Source organism: Bos indicus x Bos taurus, chromosome 12, assembly GCF_003369695.1.
Source record: "Bos indicus x Bos taurus breed Angus x Brahman F1 hybrid chromosome 12, Bos_hybrid_MaternalHap_v2.0, whole genome shotgun sequence".
In the NCBI taxonomy this organism is placed as follows: Eukaryota; Metazoa; Chordata; class Mammalia; order Artiodactyla; family Bovidae; genus Bos; species Bos indicus x Bos taurus.
In genome coordinates, this window is record NC_040087.1 from 31,443,169 (window position 1) to 31,464,354 (window position 21,186).

The 21,186-nt window shown below is 43.3% G+C and overlaps 1 protein-coding gene across 1 annotated transcript in view; it reads left to right on the top strand.

Moving 5' to 3' along the window:
• The window catches only part of FLT1 (fms related tyrosine kinase 1), a 204,598-nt gene that overhangs the window by 95,066 nt on the left and 88,346 nt on the right, over positions 1-21,186 (top strand). The window contains exons 11-12 of the mRNA XM_027557508.1: positions 4,430-4,544; positions 13,693-13,801. Coding sequence (XP_027413309.1) covers positions 4,430-4,544; positions 13,693-13,801 — 224 coding nt within the window. The remainder of the gene's footprint in view (positions 1-4,429; positions 4,545-13,692; positions 13,802-21,186) is intronic.

Genomic DNA, 21,186 nt, shown 5'->3' on the forward strand with positions numbered 1-21,186 from the left:
TTAAGACCTCTAAGGCCTCCTTTATCTTTTTTACTTCTTTGAGGAGAAAAGAATGAAATCATAGGTTTCTCTCTCAGATGCAAGAAAACTTCAGCTCTTCAATGTCACAGCATCAAGTACATACACACGTGTCCAATACAGGCATACATATGACAACCCCCCATATCCATGTTACACACACACACACATTATATAAACCCATATATGTACCCTGTGTTTGTGAAAGATCTGAGAGCAAACAGTAGTTCAAGGTAGCTGCTGCTGCTAAGTCGCTTCAGTCGTGTCCGACTCTGTGCGACCCCATAGACAGCAGCCCACCAGGCTCCCCCATCCCTGGGATTCTCCAGGCAAGAATACTGGAGGGGGTTGCCATTTCCTTCTCCAATGCATGAAAGTGAAAAGTCAAAGTGAAGTCGCTTAGTCGTGTCCAACTCTTAGCGACTCCAGGGACTGCAGCCTACTAGGCTCCTCCATCCATGGGATTTTCCAGGCAAGAGTACTGGAGTGGGGTGCCACTGCCTTCTCCAGTTCAAGGTAAACATGTTATAAAAAATAGGGCAAAATGATACATGGCTTTGAAACTTTATCATTAGCATATGTCAAGTAAAGGAGAAGGTATAAAATTTTCAGTTTCCTCCTCTAGTCAATAAGTTAAAATGTTCACTTATTTTACCTGATAATAAGGAACAGTTAGTCAAAAATCACAGAAATGATACAAATGAATGTATTTACAAAACAGATACAGAGTCACAGACTTAGAGAACAAACTTATGATTGCTGGGGGGAAGGATGAGGGAAGGGATAATTAGGGAGTTTGGGATGGGCATGTACACACAGCTATATTTAAAATGGATAAGCAGCAAGGACCTAGTGTATAGCACATGGAATTCTGCTCAATGTTATGTGGGAGCCTGGATGGGAGTGGAGTTTAGGGGAGAATGGGTGTGACTGAGTCCCTTCCCTATCCACCTGAAATGGTCACAACATTGTTAATCAGCTATACTCCAAAACAAAACATTTTTTAAAATCGCAGAAGTTCCTTAAGGAATAGTCAGTCCTTATGAATTCTTTTTTATTTTAAATCTTATACTCTAACTATAAAAAACAGTCATTTGAAAAACATTTGGAGAAATCTGATACTTGGGCCTGGTACAAACACCACCATGGAATTACTAATTCTATTAGACAGGATCACCGTGTTGTTGTTATATTGGGAAAGGTGCATACTTTTTAGACAGGCACTAAAAAGTGTGGGGCTCACATGACATGCTGTCTGGGATTCACTCTACAATATCTCTCAAAAGGAAAAATGAAATAAGGGGACAAATGAGACAACTGTGGCAAACTTGGATAATCATTAAGTGTGGGTGATGGGTGTATGGGGGGTTATTATATTGACACTATGGCTCTACTCATCTATATGATTGGAGATAATAAACACTTAAAACCAACAAGAACTCTTACTACAAGCCACACATCAGTGCCTCATGCCAAATGTTTACAGAGGCTTGTGGGGTGCCAGTTACATGCGTGGCCCTGGTGTAACTATGGAGACAGGGCAATCACACCGAGGTGGTCCGTGTCCCTTGCAGCTGCCCGAAGCACTGAATGCACACTTGGAAAGTGATGGGTGCTTTGGGGGATGGGCGGGGGAGAGAACATTAAGGGGCAGCATGCCCCCCAGGAGGGGAGACCACCCTGGAAAACGCACCAGTTTCACATACTAGAGTTCTTTCTCAGCTCCAGCACCAGAGAGAAATAATTACAGAACTTTTTCATCACAATTCCTTCTCTCTCACCCTTTCTCTCACTGGTTTCATCCTCTTTCTTCTCACATAAGTAGCCAAGGGCAGCAATGACTTAAAACCAACCATTCATTCTTTCTGGAAATGGGGCTTTACACTCCCTCCTGGTTTGAGAATCTCCTGAATCTGCCCAATCCATGAACAGAGTGTGCTCACCACAGATTCGAAGCCAGAAGGAAGGAATATGACATGTTTCCCTGGAAAGTTCACAGTGCAAGTAATCATAACAATAACCACTTCCTTGCCTCACTCATTAGGCTGGGAGATAGGAGGAAAGACTGCATTCAGGAGAGGGATGAAGAAATGAACAGCTTCAATTCATAAGGCCACCAGGAAGCAGCCGAGGTGGCACGGGGGCTGCAGGCACGCATGCCAGTTCCTACCCACACTCGGCTCCTAAGCTCCCCAGGCTGGCAGAGAAACACACCTCAGGATCCGACAGATTATTTATTTATTTTGAGGCACAGAAAATACCTCTTTGTATATTTGCATCATGTCCCCAATAAAATCCATATTTAAATCTCAAAAGGCTACTATAAAGGAGATGGTGTTCATTTTGTCATAAGTGGTAGAAAGCAGGTCACCTGCAGTGTCCACTTAGCACCTACACTCATCAGACGGGGCAGCGCCATGCTGGGCTCTGGGCAGGACGTGCAGATAGAAGTCACAGCACAAAGTAAGGTGGTCCATCCTCAGGCTCACCCAGGGGTTCTGGTCGCGAGTGCCCATGGAGGTCAGAAACAGCCGCTTGGAGGAGATCGGGTTGTGGGTGGTGAGGGGGCGTCGAGGTCCTGGTAACTGGTGAGTGAAGATGAAGGAGTCAGGCGTGTACACCCCGAGACAGGAAGATTAGTTCCCAGGTTTTCTAGGTGGCTTTCATTGACAAAACCTCCCCAAGTAATTTAAGTCATTTAACGTTTGTATGATCCCATGAGATTAATGGGGCAGATATAATTGTATTCTTATTTTTCAGTAGGAGAAAACGGTCGTAGAGCTAGGGGAAGTTAGGGCAAGTAGAGGACTCAGGTGTTCTTTGAAGGAGCTGAACCAAACTGTGGTTTGCCCGGGAGGAGGGGGTCTGCAGGGGTAAGGTCAGAAAGGCAGGTAGGGAGTGGACTTGGGGTGGCCTTGGTTGTCAATTATAGAAACCTGGGCTTTCTGCAGTACAGCTGTTGAAGCTTTTGAAGCAACGAAGATCCCACTAAAACCCAAAGTGCTCAGGGGTCTGGTCTGGCAGCGACTCTGTGGGTGTTGGCTTGGGGACAGGCAGGTTGAAACGCTGCTGCACTGCCTGGGTCAGAGTGGACATAAGGGTCTTTTTTGGTTGTTTGGATTTTTTTATTCATGGAGAACTTACAATACATGAAACATACTAAATGATCCAAGTGACAACAAAAACACCATGGTCCATAAGCAGTGGGATGGAGCAAAAGCAGCTCTAAGAGGAGAGTTTATAGCAATACAATCTTAGCTCAGGAAAACAAGAAAAATCGCAAACAACCTAACCTTACTCTTAAAGCAACTAGAGAAAGAAAAACAAACAAAACCTTAAATTAGTAGAAGAGACATCACAGAGATCATGAAATAGAGACAAAGAAACATAATGAATAATTAGTAGATATTTACACTGATGATTTGGATAGTAAACTGATAGAAGCCTACTGATAATAAGGTGTTTGAAAGAACATGCTTACTTTCAGGTGAAGGTTGGAATCTCATCAAACTACCTGGTACTCTACTAGCTGGGCTTCCCAGGTGGCACAGTGGGAAAGAATCCGCCTGCCAATGCAGAAGACTCGAGATGTGGGTTGGATCCCTGGGTCAGGAAGATCCCCTGGAGAAGGAAATGGCAACTCACTCCAATATTATTGCCTGGACAATCCCATGGACAAGGAGCCTGGTGGGCTACAGTCCACAGGGTCGCAAAGAGTGGGACACGACTGAGAGATTGAGCATATACTCCACCAGCTAGTTTAAGTATTGAGAGAGATTTCATGCACTTTCAGAAGCCAAAAAGATCTTAAAAATCTTTAACACACGTATTTTATAATTAAACACTTGAGGCCTGAGAGGTTCAAGAACTTGCCATGATACTCCCAAACTTGAAAAGACATAGACTGAAATTAATAACTGCTCCATGATGTGTGTTTCCATATACACTTAATTAGCCCTGGAAAAAATTAGCTGTGTAACAGAATATTCTCATTAAATGCCAGCCTTTTATAGATGTGAAATACTGTTATTTCCTTAAGGTTTCCATTCATTAACATAACTTTTTTCTCCTGTGTTTGCAAGTTTTCTCCACTAGGAACTAATTAAAATCTAGATATTAGATTGTTGAACTTACGCATTTTTATTTAGTATTTAACACTTAGAACAGGAAGTATGTATGAAGACACATTGGTGGTCTTTTTTTTTTTTTTTAGAGATAAGGCAAAATCTATCTGCTATTTTAAGTTTTGAGGATGGATGCTGGTGGGGATGGGGGGTGGAATCTAAGGAAAGTAAGAAAATGTGTGATTTTATTATCTGAGGGCTTAATGGTTTTCACATCACCAGCCACCATGGGCTGGACCAGGTTGCAAAGCAATATAATGATGACTTCCTTTTTTTTTAAAAAACAGGTATAACTCTTGCTCCACTAATGAAGAGGCCTTTATCCTGGATCCTGACAGCACTGTAGGAAACAGAATTGAGAGCCTCACTCAGCGCACGGCAATCATAGAAGGAAAGAATAAGGTACTGTTTATCAGAATAAGCGTGGGGATATTTATTCTAAAAGCTCACACTCATTTCCTAGTTATGGGTTTATTAGAGTCAGAAGGAATTCAAATGCTCACGCAAAACTTCTGAGAGAAGAAAGGCATATGTCTTCATGGAGAGATGCACTGAGGTGACTCAAACTGCTGCATCCGCCCAAACGACCACCGGTCCCAAGGGAACAAGTCCTTGTCCTGATGCCTCTTGAACAGGAGACTGGCCCCCATCCATGGTTCTGGACCCTGGCTGCATAGTAGTCTATTATTACACTATATAATATACATAGTATATATTATCCTGCTCCACCAATTACTATTCCATGTGAATCTTCAGCATGGAGCCCAGGATGCACAAAAGTTCCCGGGGAGATGCTAGCTTAACCAACATGGAGAGTCTCTGACGTAACTGGAGTGGGATGTCAGTAAGCAAAAGCCAGTACCAAACTTAGGCTAAGATGGAATGTTTCCCTTTCACAAAATATCTTGTTTTTCCCCTCCATTTCTGCACTGGCAAAGCCTCAGTTGGGATATACAAACCCACAGTGAATCAGATATCCTGACCTAAGAAATGCAAGTCAAAACCACTGTGAGATATTTATCACCTCACACCTGTCAGAAAGGCTGTTGCAAAAGACTAGAAATATATGAAACTGTAAAGCAATTATACGCCAATAAAAAATAAATAAAATCACACATAGAATAAAAAAACAAGAAATAAAAAATGTTGGTGAGGCTGTTCAGAACCCCTTATGCATTGCTGGTGGGACTATAATTGGTATAGCCGCTATGGAAAGCAGTCTTGGGGTTCCTTAAAAAATTAAAAATATAACTACCCTATGATCTAGCAATTCCGGTTCTGGGTACTTGTCTAAAGAAGACAAAAACACTAACTCAAAAGATATGTGTAGCCACACATTCACTACAGCGTTATTTATAGTAGCTAAGACACTGAAGCAACCTAAATGTCCATCGACAGATGAATGGATAAAGATAATGCAGTACACATACACAGTGGGATATGACTTGGTCATAAAAAAAAGAATGAAATCTTGCCATTTGTGACAACATGGACAGACTTTGAGGGCATATGCTAGATGAAGTAAGTAAGAGAAAGACAAATACCATATAATCTCACGTGAACAAATTAAAAAAAAAAGCTCATAAATCGGAATTGAGTACCTTTTGATTCCTTTTATCCATTTGCCCACACCCTACCTCCTGCCTCTGGCAACCACCAATTTGTAAAATAAATAAATAGCCACTGGGCTATCACGTACAGACAGCACTGTGACAGTAGTTAATACTACTGAATTGTATACTTAAAAGTTGCTGAGAGAATACCTCTCAAAATTTCTCAGCTCAAGAAAAACAACTTTTTACCTGTGCATTTGATAGATGTTAACTAGACTTAATGTAGTGATGATTTTGCAATATATACAGATATTGAATTGTTACGTCATACACATGGAGCTAGTATTTTGTCAATATACTTCCATTAAAAAAGAAGTTTCTCTAACCCAGTCAGGCTCTATAAACCATCTTTTCTGCTCTTGCACATGCGTTCTTCATTCTTCTAAACTCCGTTAGCCTGAGAACGAGCTGACACCTCGTGAACTAGGCAAAACTCAGTGCATCTCAAGCCTGGTGACTTTTTTCTCCTGAATTAGTGAACAATACACTTAAAAATCCACTATTCTTGGGCACAGAGGTAGTGATGCTTTACAAAGAGAGAAAAACATATCACATCACCCTTTGCTGGAATATCTACTCCTACATGCATATTCAGAGTGTCTGTTAACACGGATGTCATCTGCTCACATGCTACTGCTGTCTGTCCAGCTATATTCTTTGCATTTCAAAGCAGCAAAGTAGATGGCATCATCGTCCCTGCAGGACTTCAAAATAACAAATAACATCTGAATTCTTCATTATGGAAAACTTTTTGACATACGCTCATGTCAACATCACTCTTTGGCAGGTCCAAGTGGTTATCTCCATTTTGAAGATAAGAAAAACTGAGGCGATACGATGATTAACTCAAAGTCGCAGCATAATAGTAGCTTATGAGAAACTCAAACCAAAGTCTTCCTTTGCCGAGACCCAGGGCTCTGACAATTAAACCAATACAGAAATTTGTTAAGATGCTGATGGCTTGCACAATAACATCTGCAGTCACTTGTCAAGCACTCAGGAAGAGTTGTTCTAACCACTGCAGTAGCTGTAGGTGGTTTACACGTCTTTTTCTTGAATACAAATGAACTATAGTTTAAAACATTCCATGATGTGTAGCGATTGATGACAGAGCCATTTAATGAAATACTTAGAAGAAAGGAAATTCTGTGAACTGGAAAATTTAACTCAAGTGACACTACTTTTTTTAAACAGGAAATTGCCTCAGAATGGAAAGCAAGTTAGTTGTCACAAAGTACTAGAAAATTCCAAGATGCCATTGAGGGTGTTGAATCATTTTGCCTCTTCTTGACCCTATCAGGTGCTTGTACTGTGAACCACTGGTTATTAAAGCACGAATTACGATCTTAATTTCAAAGGAACTTCTAGTCTGGTTTTGGTATTCTATCCACAAAATATATATGATAGAAAATGAAAAAGCCAGGTCAGGTTTCTGATTAGGCTGAAACCATGAAGTATCCACCTGCCTCCATACAGAATGGAGGAGCAAAATCTGGGTGAGATAGTCTTCCCTGATTTCTTCCATGTGTGCTCTAAACAAATGCATTGTCTTATAATTCTGTAGTTATCAGTTCAGTTCAGTTGCACAGTTGTGTCTGACTCTTTGCGGCCCCATGGACTGCAGCACGCCAGGCTTCTCTGTCCATCACCAGCTCCCGTAGCTTGCTCAAACTCATGTCCATCAAGTCGGTGATGCCATCGAACCATCTCATCCTCTGTCACCCCCTTCTCCTCCTGCCTTCAATCTTTCATCAGGGTCTTTTCCAGTGAGACAGCTCTTTGCATCCGGTGGCCAAAGTATTGGAGTTTCAGCTTCAGCAGCAGACCTTCCAATGAATATTCAGGACTGATTTCCTTTAGGATTGACTGGTTTGATCTCCTTGCAGTCCAAGGGAGTGTAGTTATACTGAGGCTTTAAATAGAGACCACCAGACACAGTTAGCTCTGGAGTCATCCAACCTGGGGGCAGGATTCATGGTTAAGCTCTGCTCTTTCTATTATATATAACCAACTGCAAATCAGTTCACCTCTCTGAACCTGAGTTCTCCCCACCAGGAAAAAACAGAGCTCCTAACATCTGGCCTATCTCATTTGGCCATTATCAAAACGATTGTCATATGTGCCCTAGTGCAATCCCCCAGATACTGAACATATGCTATCAAGACTATTGGGCTTCTCAGGTGGCTCATCAGTAAGGAACCCACCTGCCATTGCAGGAGATCCTGGTTCAATCCCTGGGTCAGGAAGATCCCCAGAGGAGGAAATGGCCGAACATGACTTAGCAACTAAACAACAACAGCAAATGAAGCCTGCTGCTGCTGCTAAGTTGCTCAGTCGTGTCCAACTCTGTGCAACCCCGTGGACTGTAGCCCACCAGGCCCCTCTGTCCATGGGATTCTCCAGACAAGAATACTGGAGTGGGTTACCATGCCCTCCTCTAGGGGGTCTTCCTGACCCAGGGATTGAACCCGTGTCTCTCACGTCTCCTGCATTGTCAGGTGGGTTCTTTACCACTAGCGCCACCTGGGAAGCCCAGATGAAGACTATTTGTTAAAACAGTTTGCATTGAAAACAAATTTTATACTCCTTCTTAACAAAGTATACACACACACAAAACCCACACACATCCTATTAGTAACAGTAACACATTAGATTTTAAGGGAGTTATTAATTTCACATCTTACCTTTAGAAGAATTTCCTAATTTGGCTTTTAGCATCTATTGATGTATCCTTGTGTGTCTGTGAAAAACATCAACCTTTCAGATGACAGATGGAAGTTTTGCTGTCTCAGAATTCTTTGCAGTCTTTCTTTTACAATTAAAACTGCCTTTCTTTTCTGTACATGTTAAGAAAGCAAATGAAAGTCCCAGCTTAGAACATACCAATACGTTTCCCCACAGTCATGTAGTCAGCATGTCCAGGACCCCACTTGAGCTATCAGTGAATGAGGTCCTATTCGAGCACCTGCCGGATTTCAAGGACTTGCTTTTTTCCCCTTTCTGTTGTGTTTTTTGTTTTGTTTAACCCAAGGAAGGGTGCACAAGACAATAAAATTCAGTTTCCTTATGGCCAAGTTTTGGCCCAGATTTATGAAAAGTGAGTCATCAATTGGAGTTGCTAATGGCACACGAGGAGCTTTGGTATTGTTTCCCCAGAGTTGCCAGACTGTTGGTTTGTAGAGTTGGAGCAGGAAGTAGAAGGAACCTGGTGTTAGGGAACAACAGACAGGAAATGCGTTTTACAGCATTGATTCTCTGAGGCTGGAGGATTGTGACAACTTGTCTTAGCAACATTTCCATTGAAATCATTTTGAGATTTCATTGAGAAATGTGTGTGCCATACGAGACACATCCATGACGGAAGCCCGAATGCCTCATCTCAGAATCACAGTGTGGGCTCCACCCCCTGCACACTCCCCAGCTTTGTCTAATTATCACATTCTATTTTCCCATCAGTTGGCTCAGATGTGCCACCCTAGGATAATTTTAGATTCTTCCCTGACCTTTACATATCTCCTTTTATTTCTCTCTGAAACACTTTAAAGGAAACTGTATTAGAAACATCCCGAGATTAAAATCACTGTTCCATATATAGATTTTTTTTTTTTTTAAAGCAAGTGCTGGAAATTAGACTGACTTACACATCGTCCCTTCCATTCTGTTCCGTGAGGTTCAAACGCATTGAAGTAGTGAATCACTAATGCTTAGTGGAAGGGAAGGAAGGAAGGAGTATGAATAAATTCCAAATTGACAGAGCCTGACGACAATCCTCAGCAGTGTTCCTGGGTCACACAGAAGAATCCAGAGAATGGACTTTAAGAGCATGTTTCAAATATCTTAATCCTATGGTCCTCCAAGAGCAAATAGAGGCAAAGTGTGGGTTCAGAGCTCAAAAAGCTGTGACAAATGGAAACTAATTCTAGAACAAAGGGAAGCAGACAGCCTTGAGAATTTCTTTTGGTGTACCTTATGCAATATGATTTCAAATAGATGCTACGACTCAAATTCTTGAGTTTGAAATACTTCCTCTTTTTAACTACAAAGTTGATATTTGCTAATGTATAACTTAAAAATATACTCTAGAAAAATAGGTCCTCTAGAAATCAGATAATTTTGAATAAAGTTACTCACATGATATAAGTTGTATCTTATTTTAAAATTTTCTTCTAAGGACTCCTCTGGTGGTCCAGTGGCTAAGATGCCAGGCTCCCAATACAGGGGGCCCAGGTTTGATCCCTGGTCAGGGAAACTAGATCCTTTGTAACTAAGATCCCATGTGCCGCAACTAAGACCCAGTACAGCCGAATAAGTAAATATTTTTAAATAAATAAGTAAATTTTTCTTATAATTTGTCCATTATAAATCATATTTTCAAACCATATAACACTTTATCCATTGGAAAAATAGCTTGCAACTTGTATAAAATGCTAAAAGAAACTGGTATTTCTGTACCGAGTAGTATTGAGCTTGTGCTGCTGCTGCTGCTAAGTCGCTTCAGTCGTGTCCGACTCTGTGTGACCCCATAGACGGCAGCCCACCAGGCTCTCCGTCCCTGGGATTACCCAGGCAAGAACACTAGAGTAGGTTGCCATTTCCTTCTCCAGTGCATGAAAGTGAAAAGTGAAAGTGAAGTCGCTCAGTCGTGTCCGACTCTAGCGACCCCATGGACTGCAGCCTACCAGGCTCCTCCGTCCATGGGATTTTCCAGGCAAAAGTACTGGAGTGGGGTGCCATTGCCTTCTCCAGTTGAGCTTGTAGGGACCCATATTTGCTTATTAAAGGAGGTATTTTCCAGGGGAAACCCAATTCAAAGAGTAGACAACTCTACCACCAGATCTGTGCTGTGAAATTTAAAGAGTTTTAGTCCAGGAAGCGGTTTTGTGTAGATTAAGAGCTTAGGCACTGGAGTCTGACAAACCTGGGCATAACTTGAGCAAATCGCTTAACCTCTGTAAGCTCAGTTGCCCCTTCTGTAGATCAGGTAATACACCCATGTCCTTGAGCTACAGGGAGGGTTAAATAAGATAAATGCCTCCCACACTGTCTGGCACACAGCAAGGGCTACATAAAGCTACCCAGAAACAAAGAAATAATGTAAACTCCATCGATGTCATTTTCTAGATCAATTTTCATAGGCACTTGGGAGAGGTGAGTTCTGGGACAGGCTTGACTGTGGGTGAGGAGTCTGTTTTGGAAGAGGTTATTTAGGCAAAATGAGAGGCTCAAATGGACCCCTTATCTCCAGGGTACTTGGTGTGACCTGAATTCATTCATTTCCCATCTATGGACCTCAGTTTTACGCTCTGGTTATACAGAAGTTCTGAGCTACTGGGAGTCTTGTAAAATAGCCACAGCTATCCCAGGTTCCCACCCAGGCCTTAAACAGGGCAGGTGCACACATCTGAACTGACATGCCCTTGCCATGTACCCCAGGTTCTCAGCTGGCCTGAGTTCAGAGAAATCAGAGTAATTTTAATAGAAACCCAAATGCAACTCTCAGATTCAGGTAATTGCTGTTTATAATTTCAAAGCTTCCAGCCAAACAGCAATGAGGTGTTCACTTATTTATGGACCAGCAATACATCTGAGAATCCAAACAAGATTGTATTGAGGCTCATTCGGATCAACACTGGAGCCCTAACTTCACCGGGAAGGCTGTGCTTGGGCCTAGAGACAAACAGCAGAGGGGCTGTGAGGGCTCTGAGCCTATTCTTCATCTGCCTCTGCCCCAAGCACGTGAGTGCGTCTCCTAAGATTACGGCAATCAGACTCTTACTCAGTGCTCTCTCTGGTCCTTCTACCTCTCATCTACAAGCTCCTCTTCCAGCTGCTTTTTCCTCTGTGACTCTGAAGTGGTGGGTGCACCAACTATAAAGAAATCGCTATCCAGAATTTTATGCCCCACCTCTTAGAATGATAATCAAATAGAGAAAGAGACATTTGAGCTCTCATTCTCTCTCCACTGGTTATTTGCCTTCATGCGAGTGTTTCTCTATGAAAGAGAGAATAGTATAATATATATACTTGATCTTCAAGTAGGGACATTCTTCTCTATTACCTTCAAGTAGTCCTTCAAGTTAAGAATAAGGGTCATGTTCTTATTCCCCTCTGTCTCCCTTACAACATTTGGGCAGTGCCTTAAATAATCAGTTATCAGGAAGATCCCCTGGAGGAGGGCATGGCAACCTACTCCAGTATTCTCGCCTGCAGAATCCCACAGACAGAGGAGCCTGGCAGACTGCAGTCTATAAGGTTGCAGAGTTGGACATGGCTGAGTGACTTAACACATATATACACATATGCTAAATTGATGAACATGCCACAAATTGCAAACATTTTCATTTCCCAGAATCTCAACAATACACAGAGGACATATGAATAGATGTAATTAAACAGATCCAACAGACAGACGATGAAATCATCATAAAATATTGACTGTGCCACAGTGACAATTACAAGGGATTTGGAGCAATAGACTTGCTGGCTAAAAAAAACGAGGAATAGAGTTTTTAGTCTTCCTGACCCGTAGATGAAAGACAGACATACTTTATTGGAAGGAATATGAGAACACGGGTAAAATGCCTACCATGTGACTGAACAACTTATAAAATTGTTAAGACCCTTTGTAGACTTTGTGTGACCATCTTAGAAAGCCCAATGTCAATTCACTTTGCTGTACAGCAGAAACTAACACAGCATTATAAGGCAATTATACTCCAATAATATTTTATTTTAATTATTAGAAAAAAAAGTCTACTGTCACAGTTCAGCCTTTATATCCCTTTAGCCTGTGAATGACTGGATCATTTTACTCCAGCCAGGACACCCCATTAGTCCGAAAGCACCAGCTCTGTCTACAGTGTCAGAGCCTGTGACCAGACCTTTGTGCCCTAGAGATAGGCTGCAGTGATCAATAAGCAACTGGATCCAACTTTTTTGTAATTTTAAATATGAAAACCTTACTAGCTGTCTCATTGTTTCACGTATAGTATGCATTACTTTTTTGCAAGGTCGGGTTAAATTTTTAAATTCTCAATAATGCGTTTAATACTACTAATTTTTATCCTGAAGACAGCAGTGCAAATCCTTAAGCCATGTAAGTTGGTGTTTCACTACTTTTTTTTTTTGAGGCATGACTTTTTGTGACGTCACAGTTTGGAAAGTGCTTTCAAGTCTACCCACTTTTGACTCGTGTTTCTTTAGGGGCGCACTCACCAAACAGCAGCGCTAAAATCAGTGAAATGATACTGTGGTATGCATTCATCACTTATATCTTCATTTTCTAGAGTAGGAATGAACAGACTGAGAAATTAAGTATTGGGTTGGCCAAAAATTTCATTTGGGTTTTCCATACCATCAGGAAAAACCCAAAAGAACTTTCTGGCCAACCCAATAATTTACAAACACATGCAAGGGTCTTAGGAAGCGTCCACTCTTCCTCCTGGGGCATCGGGGCTGCAACACCACGTTCCAGAAAAGCAGTGGTTCAGCCAGACTTTCTCCTCTGTCCTTGCTCACTTAGCACTCCCGTGTGAGGCAGGCTCCTGTTAGCAAGCCGTGTTCGTGATCACAAGTCATCCAGACAAAAGAGACGGGCCAGGCTCCCCTCTGGCCAGCGTGGCGCTGACCACCTCTTAGGGTAGGACGTGCCGTGCCGCATATGGGCTTCAGGTCTGTAATTGTTAGGCCAGCAGCGCGAGGTAAATAAGCCTGAAGCCCTCATACAAGTCGGATGTCATAGCCCCCGGTCTCCTGAGGACCTGTTTTCCTGTTGTTTTTCCACCCTTTCTGGGCTGCAGAGATCCTGGTAACCAGCACGCGTGCAGTCCCATTTGTGTCGAGGCCACGGGGTGGCCGAATCACGTGCCCCTCAGAAGCATCTCGGGGGTGTCCGAGGGTTCTCTGTCCCGTCGCTAAAACTGCCTCTCCTTTTGCAGACGTCTAGTACCTTGGTTGTGGCTGACGCTAGAATTTCTGGAATCTACACTTGCATGGCTACCAATAAAGTCGGGACTGTGGAAAGAAACATGAACTTTTACATCACAGGTAAGACACACGCCCTGCACTTAGGAAGACAGCCCAGTGACCTCAGTCTCTCTTCTAACCTTGTCTGCTTTTAATGTACTTGAGTGATTTTTATTTTAAAAAAGATTCCATAGAATTGTTCAACTCTTGAGTACCTTCATCCTTGCTCTCAGGAATCGTCTTCTACAACATCGTTGGGTCTCTTGAAGAGTTACTTCCCTGAATTCTCTTTTAGAGCTATTTGTGGACATCTTCCCAGGCTGGATTGTGAATCTGGGATCTTGTCTTTTTTTTTTTTTTTAACGTGGACTTTTTTTTTTTACATCTTCATTGAATTTGTTACAATATTGCTTCTGTTGTTTTAAATTTTGGTTTTTTGGCTGTGAGGCATATGGGATCTTAGTTCCCTGACTGGGGATCAAACCCTCACCCCCTGTATTGAAAGTACAGAGTCTTAACCACTGGATTCCCAGGGAAGTCCCTTGTCATGTTCATTTTTGAACATCCCACAGTCCCCAGCACAGGGCCTGGCACACAGCGGTGGTGCAGGAAAAGTCAAGGAAACCATTTACGCTATGTGCGATGACATTTTTGTCACCCAAGAGGTGAATTGTTTCACAGCATTTTTTAAACTGAAGGATCATTGATTTGCAATACTGTGTTAATTTCTGCTATACAGCAAACATCTTACAACGGAATTTCAACTTTTTGAGAAATGAGGCTCTCCCAAAGACATCTGAAACTGAGCTTGGCTGAAGGTTATTCGTGTGCTATTTTTCAGTAGCATTTCAGAATTTTTAACTTGAAATATGATGGCGTCTGCAAATCTTCAAACTTGCAAGACACACAAGTAGCACTCCCTGTGCCCCAGCATGGCACAGGAAGGAAGTCAGCAGCCCAAAGTATAAAACAATTGCCTGGCTCCACGCTCCCCCAGTTTTCTGAGGAAGCCTGGGCAGTTGGCCAGTTCCCTGGAAACTTCACGCTGTCTGGGGCAGGCTGCTGCCATTACTTTGAGTTCTCCTGAAAGAAATAGGTAGGTAGGTCCGATTTCATGAAAAGTAGGTGCTACTGGAGCACAGGGAGCCGTCAGGCAAGTTAGCCAACAAAACGGTGCCATGGGAGACATCCCTTGGTGGGTTCCCACAGGCTGTCAGAGCCAGAAGAGACCCTTGGGGCTATTTGGTATGATAACCCCGTGTTTTCTAGATGAGCAAGTGGGGTTTAGAGAGGTGGAGAGGCACCCAGCAGAGCCTCTGAAAACTAAGCCAGTCCCTATCCAGTCAGTATTGCAGAAATGGAGACAAAATCATCTTTGCATTCATTCCAAGTAGGGAAAGGCCTTTATTTAGAGGATTCAGATAGCTGTTTTGCACATACTGATTCTCAAAGCAATCTCAGATGATCTGAACTAATGAAGCTCAAAGGTTTGTACTGTCCTTTTTATTTCGGGAGAAACAAGCTAACCCATCTGGAGGAGGAAACGGCAACCCACTCCAGGATTCTTGCCTGGAAAATTCCATAGACAAGAGGAGCCTGGTGGGCTACAGTCCATGGGGTTGCAGAGTCAGACACGACTCTGTCCACGTGGACTCCAAGTCCACGGCCACTATCTCTGTGATTTAGAGTACAAAAGATCGACCCATTCCTTTTCTGTGCTGAATATTCAATACGTTTGTTCAAGTTTAATGAGCAGCAGCTGTTAAACAGTACAGGTCAGCTCTGTGTTGAGCACTCCAAGGGACAGCAAGGAGGCCCTGTCTTATTAGGAAGACAGGCTGAACACCACAGACACAAAGAAGAAATGTTGTCTGTATTCTGGTATCAAAGAAATGAGCAGGGCTTCCCTGGTGGCCCAGTGGTAAAGAATTCACCGACCAATGCAGGGGCACAGGTTCGATCCCGGATCTGGGAAGATTCCATGTGTCATGGGGCAAGTAAGCCCATGCACCACAACTACAGAACCTGCGCTCTAGAGCCCAGGGGCTGCAACTGCTGACCCCCACGTGCCCTCGAGTCTGTGTTCCACGAGAGAAGCACCACAGCGAGGTTGCACCGCAACTATGAAGCAGCCCCCGCTTGCTGAAACTAGAGAAGAGTCCGACCAGCAGCAAAGACCCAGCACAGCCAAAAATAAAGACATTAAATTCTTTTTATAAAAGATGAATGAGCAGAATTAACATGACCAATGAATTTACCAATGGTAAGTCAGTGCTACCAACAGAAATATAAAAGTCACATGTGTGATTTCACATTTTCTAGTAACCATTTTTTGAAGTAAAAAGAAAAAAGTGCATTTTATTAAACCCAACAGATCCCAAATTTATCATTTTAACATGTCTTCAGTATTTTTTAAAATATTACACTGCTTTGGTTTTTAAAATTGGAATTGAAATAAAATCGAATGAATTCAGTCCAGTCCCACTGGCCACATTTTCAAGGCTTGGAAGCCACAGGTGGTCCTGTATTGTACAGGGTTGCTCCAAGCCCCTGAGAAGGAAGCAAAACTTGGGGTGCTCCTGGACCTAAGGGGGCGTCCTGAGGGGCCTAGAATTTGAATCAGTCGAAAGAAGAGAACATTCTGGCCTTGGCATCTTCAGAATCAAGGCAAGAGGACCGACAAAGAGGCCCACAAACTATACATCTAACCACTTGCAAGTTCTAAATCATGCAAATAAGCGGGTAGATATATTTTAGCCTCTGGTGGACAAATATCCTTTCATGATGACCTGAAAGTCAGGTGCAAATCGAGAATTCCGGGTCTGCTGGGAGGGGCGTGTGGTAGTGCTGGGGGCGCAGGAGGAGCCAGCCAGCATTACTTGGCTCTGTCCCCACCGCAAGGGGCCGTGGACCCTGGGGATGGTCTCCCCAGCCACACCTCCAAACTCTGTTTTGCCTCCCCCATACAGTCTCTCTGAGCCCCCCAAGTGTGCAGACCGCCCAGCAGTCTGACGTCAGGAAGGGGAGGAGGCCTGAGACCGTCTGAAAGCAGCCTTGGGATCATCTTCCAGGGAATTCCAGGACCCCACTTGGCCCCTCCATTGTGGGGAAGGGTAGATTCAGAACAGAGAGCCCTCTGCCTGGGTCCACAGGCAGTACTGGGAGAGGATGCCCTGACCGAGAGGAGCTCCTCTCATTCCCTCATTGATCAGTGTCCCCAGGGAAGGTTCATCCGTGCTCAACATCCAGCATCAACATCTAGCCCACACATCCCCCTGAGTTCTCCATGGCTCCAGCTTACATCTGTGCCCAGCACTGCTGCTGAAAGGACCCCAGCTGACAGAGCAGACCCCCTCCTGAACCCAGACAGAACTCACCCTTCACCTTCTCCCTACCACGTGATCCACTTTATAACCATGGAGCACTTGAAACCTTTTCTAGATCCCAAGGCTTATCCATGGAAAGGATCGATGGGGATTCTATTCCAATATACCTGACTGAAAGCTCACGATGTCTTTCCTCTACAAGTTTAAGAGCTTTAATCTTAAAACTGAGCACAAATTCATTCTGATCAAGTCCCCATTGTTTGGCATATCATTCTCCTAAATTCTTTGCTCCCAGTTTTGAAAAGTTATAGTTTTGACTGGTAATTGTACATTACTGATGTTCACTATTTCTAAAACAATTCTCTCTTACTCAAATCTCTGTCATGAGATTTAGTCTCACTGCGTGGTTTAGTTGCTAAGTCATCAACTCCTGCAATCCCATGGTCTGTAGCCCACCAGGCTCCTCTGTCCATGGGATTTTCCGGGCAAGAATACTGGAGTGGGTTGCCATTTCCTTCTCCAGGGGATCTTCCCAACCCAGGGATCAAACCCGGGTCTCCTGCATTGCAGGCAGATTCTTTACCGACTGAGCTATGAGGAAAGCCTAGAGATGAGACTAAATATTCTTAGGAATGTTGCACCTTCCATGACTATTTCCTGAAAAATGAGTGCATATTTGTCCAATGTTTATATTTACCTACTGCAGCTCATGCTTTAAAAAAGCTGTCTAAAATTTAACTGCTTGAAATCAAAAGACCTAGATCTGGATCTTTACAGATCCTCATTTCAATCAAGGTTGGCCCCTCCTTAAAATACAACAACAGAGTTGCCTTCCAAACTAATGAAAACTGGTTCTGTGGCCATTAACATCCTTCATGGCTTCTCCACACTTTTGCCATTCACTCCAGTGTTCTTGCCTGGAGAGTCCCAGGGATGGGGCAGTCTGGTGGGCTGCCGTCTATGGGGTCGCACAGAGTCGGACACGACTGAAGCGACTTAGCAGCAGCAGCAGCAGCAGCAGCAGCAGCAGCAGCAGAGGGATGAGATGGGGGAGGGGTTGGGAAGGAGGTCCAAGAGGGAGGGGATATATGTATACCTATAGCTGATTCACTTCATTGTACAGCAGAAACACAATACTGCAAAGCAACCATGCCCCAATTAAAAATAAAATCAGAACCTTTCAGCACTCTATAAACAAAAAACACCATAGTATCTAATTAAAACAAGCAGAACTTTCTAGTCACCACTCATTATCTAGAGAATGCTATTTCTGTTCTCCAGTTGAAGTCAAGTCTTCTTTATTGCCACCTGCAAAAGGAGAAGACACCTTTCATCCTTCTAACTTCTATACTTGTCTCTTGTCATGAACGTCATTCATTGGTTTGATCCAATCAAGTCGAAATGGCCAGCCCCAAGCGTGTACCTTTGTAAATACAGTCCTCTATCATCTAACCCTGGGTAGAATGTCTGTTATGAGCGAGGGTGAGTTTTCTCCACGCCACCTCCTAAGACGCCGTGGATGTGATCACGCGTCAGATGCGTGAGTATGAGTTGGTTCTGCTGCTGACTGGACTGATTCCACTACAGATCCTTAAGTGTGGGAAGATTGCTTGTTTTCACTTTGAGAGTCAGAAGGCAGACCTGCTTTCTTAGGTCTGTTTTTGTACTCAGGCTGAAAAAAAAATTGACATGAATTAAGGGGAGAAATCCCTCTGGATTCATTAACTAGTTTAGGACATCTTATTTACCATCTCCCATGTGTCAAAAAAGAACAGCAGAGGGGCTGTCCTGAGAAATAGATCATTTCTAAGCGCTGTCTGACAACATAAACCAAACCAGCTTCTCAACAGGGTCTCTCTCCTGAGAAACAGACCTGAAAACTGCCTTGGTGCTTTTCTCTTCCTCTGTGTGTGTTTTTGCTGTTTTGCTGGCACTCAGCATGACTGTGGGTGTGTTAGCAATTACTGAGGCTCAAACAGGAACAGCCCGGCCTTATCTCCCTGGCTTCCCAATGTCACTAAATGCATTTTATTTTGAGATTCCTGGTGGTGCTTGGCAAAGATAAACAAAATCTTCCATCAGGAAACCTGTGAGCTATTTCCACAGGAAGTTTCAAATCACTAAAGTAAATAGAAACTCTCGACATGATCTCAATGGTGTTACTTCGGCCCTCTTGGGTCCTAACCACAAGGATGAGGCTTGGTAAATGGACGCCCGCTGTCTTTTGAGAAATGAGTGGATCGCAACCAGGGCATGAGACTTCTGCCCTAGTATATGTGTAAAAGTTGATGGCTGACGGTTTACTCCTCATGCTGGGAAAGTGTCCCAAATATAAAAAGATGCTGAATTCGAGGGGCTATTTCTGATACCTTATTGTTATGGTATAAAAAAAAAAAAAAAAAAAAAGGACTGTCAGCTGCTTCTGCCTCTTCTGGCAAATTCTTAGGTTTTTTAATTTTAAAAGCAGACAAACCCATGGTGCCTCCTCTCTCTCCCTTCATTGATGGCTTCATAAACCACTGCTACCCCCACCCTGGCTCCCAGGTTTCAGATGAATACTTTGGCATTTCTTCAGTCGTGACACTTTATAATAAAGCCAAAGCCCAGAAAAATCAGAAAAACAAGCAAAGTGAGATTTAGGAAAGAGTTGATATGATATCTAATTTTGGACTATTGTCCCCTTAAGGTTTAAAGGTTTCTTTATAGCTTTGTGTGCAAAGGATAATAATAATAATAGCATAACATAGTGCTTTTCATCTTCAAAGTTCTTTGTGAAATGTTGGCGACAATTCTTTGCTCAAGTGCAGATATGCTGCTAGTCACAAGCAATGGAAAGGTTTTGAGAGCAGGCCAGTTCAGGGCCAGGAACCAAGGATTTTCTAAAGTTGTCTGGTGAGATGGTCCAAAAGGAGATGAAGGAACTGTCAGCGTAGATGCCAAATGATGGTCCAGGTTAAGAAAGCTGAGGAGGGAAGCTGTGAGGTGTGGTTAGAGGGGACAAGAGGATGGAAATGAAGGTTCGCTGGGAATCCACATTGGAGAAATGCCTTTTAATGATGTAGTCCCTTTAGGAAACTGTGTAATGTTGTTTTCTTTTTTTAAGTGGATATATTGTCTGTGTATTTGGTTCAAGACTTTTTTTTTTTTTTGACCACACCTTGGCATGCAGGATGTTAGCTCTCCTACTAGGGATCCAGCCCATGCCCCCTGCAGTGGAAGTGCAGAGTCTTAACCACTGGACCACCAGTGTGTGTGTTAATTGCTCATTCGTGCCCGACTCTTTGCAACCCCATGGGCTGAAGCTCGTGAGGTTCCTCTGTCCATGGGATTCTCCAGGCAAGAACACTGGAGTGGGTTGCCATTCCCTTCTCCAGGGCATCTTCCTGTCCCAGGGATCGAACACACATCCCCTTGTGTTGCGGGCAGTCTGAGCCACTGGGGAAGCCAAAGAAGTCCCTTAATATGTTTTTGAGAGCAAATCTGATTTAGAAACCATCCTCCCCCAACTCTGTGCACTCTGGCAACTTTCCCAAATTAGTTGTCCGCATTTTCAGAAGAACTCTTGCTCTTTTATTTTAAGTAGAAGTGAAGTGATGACCAAAGTGAAGTGAAAGTTGCTCAGTCATGTCAGACTCTTTGTGACCCCATGGACTATACAGTCCATGCAATTCTCCAGGCCAGAATATTGGAGTGGGTAGCCTTTCCCTTCTCCAGGGGATCTTCCCAATGCAGGGATCAAATCCAGGTCTCCCACATTGCAGGGAGATTCTTTACTAGCTGAGCCATCAGGGAAGCCCAAGAATACTGGAGTGGGTAATCTATCCCTTCTCCAGCGGATCTTCCCGACCCAGGAATCAAACCAGGGTCTTCTGCATTGCAGGCGGATTCTTTACCAACTGAGCTATCAGGGAAGCCCCTAAGTTAAGTAGAACAATCACCATAAATGGGTACCTGAGCAGGATAGCTGGCTCCCTTTGGCCCCTCGGTACCAGCAAAGAGTAGAGGAATGATGGGCCAGCAGCTAGGGAAGGATGCTGTCAGTCCAAAGTGTAGAATTAAAGTGTTGACTGGAGTCTCCTAGCTCCAGCCTGGGACTTCCTGTCTCCTTCACAACTTGGTTAAGTAAATTTGCCTATCAAA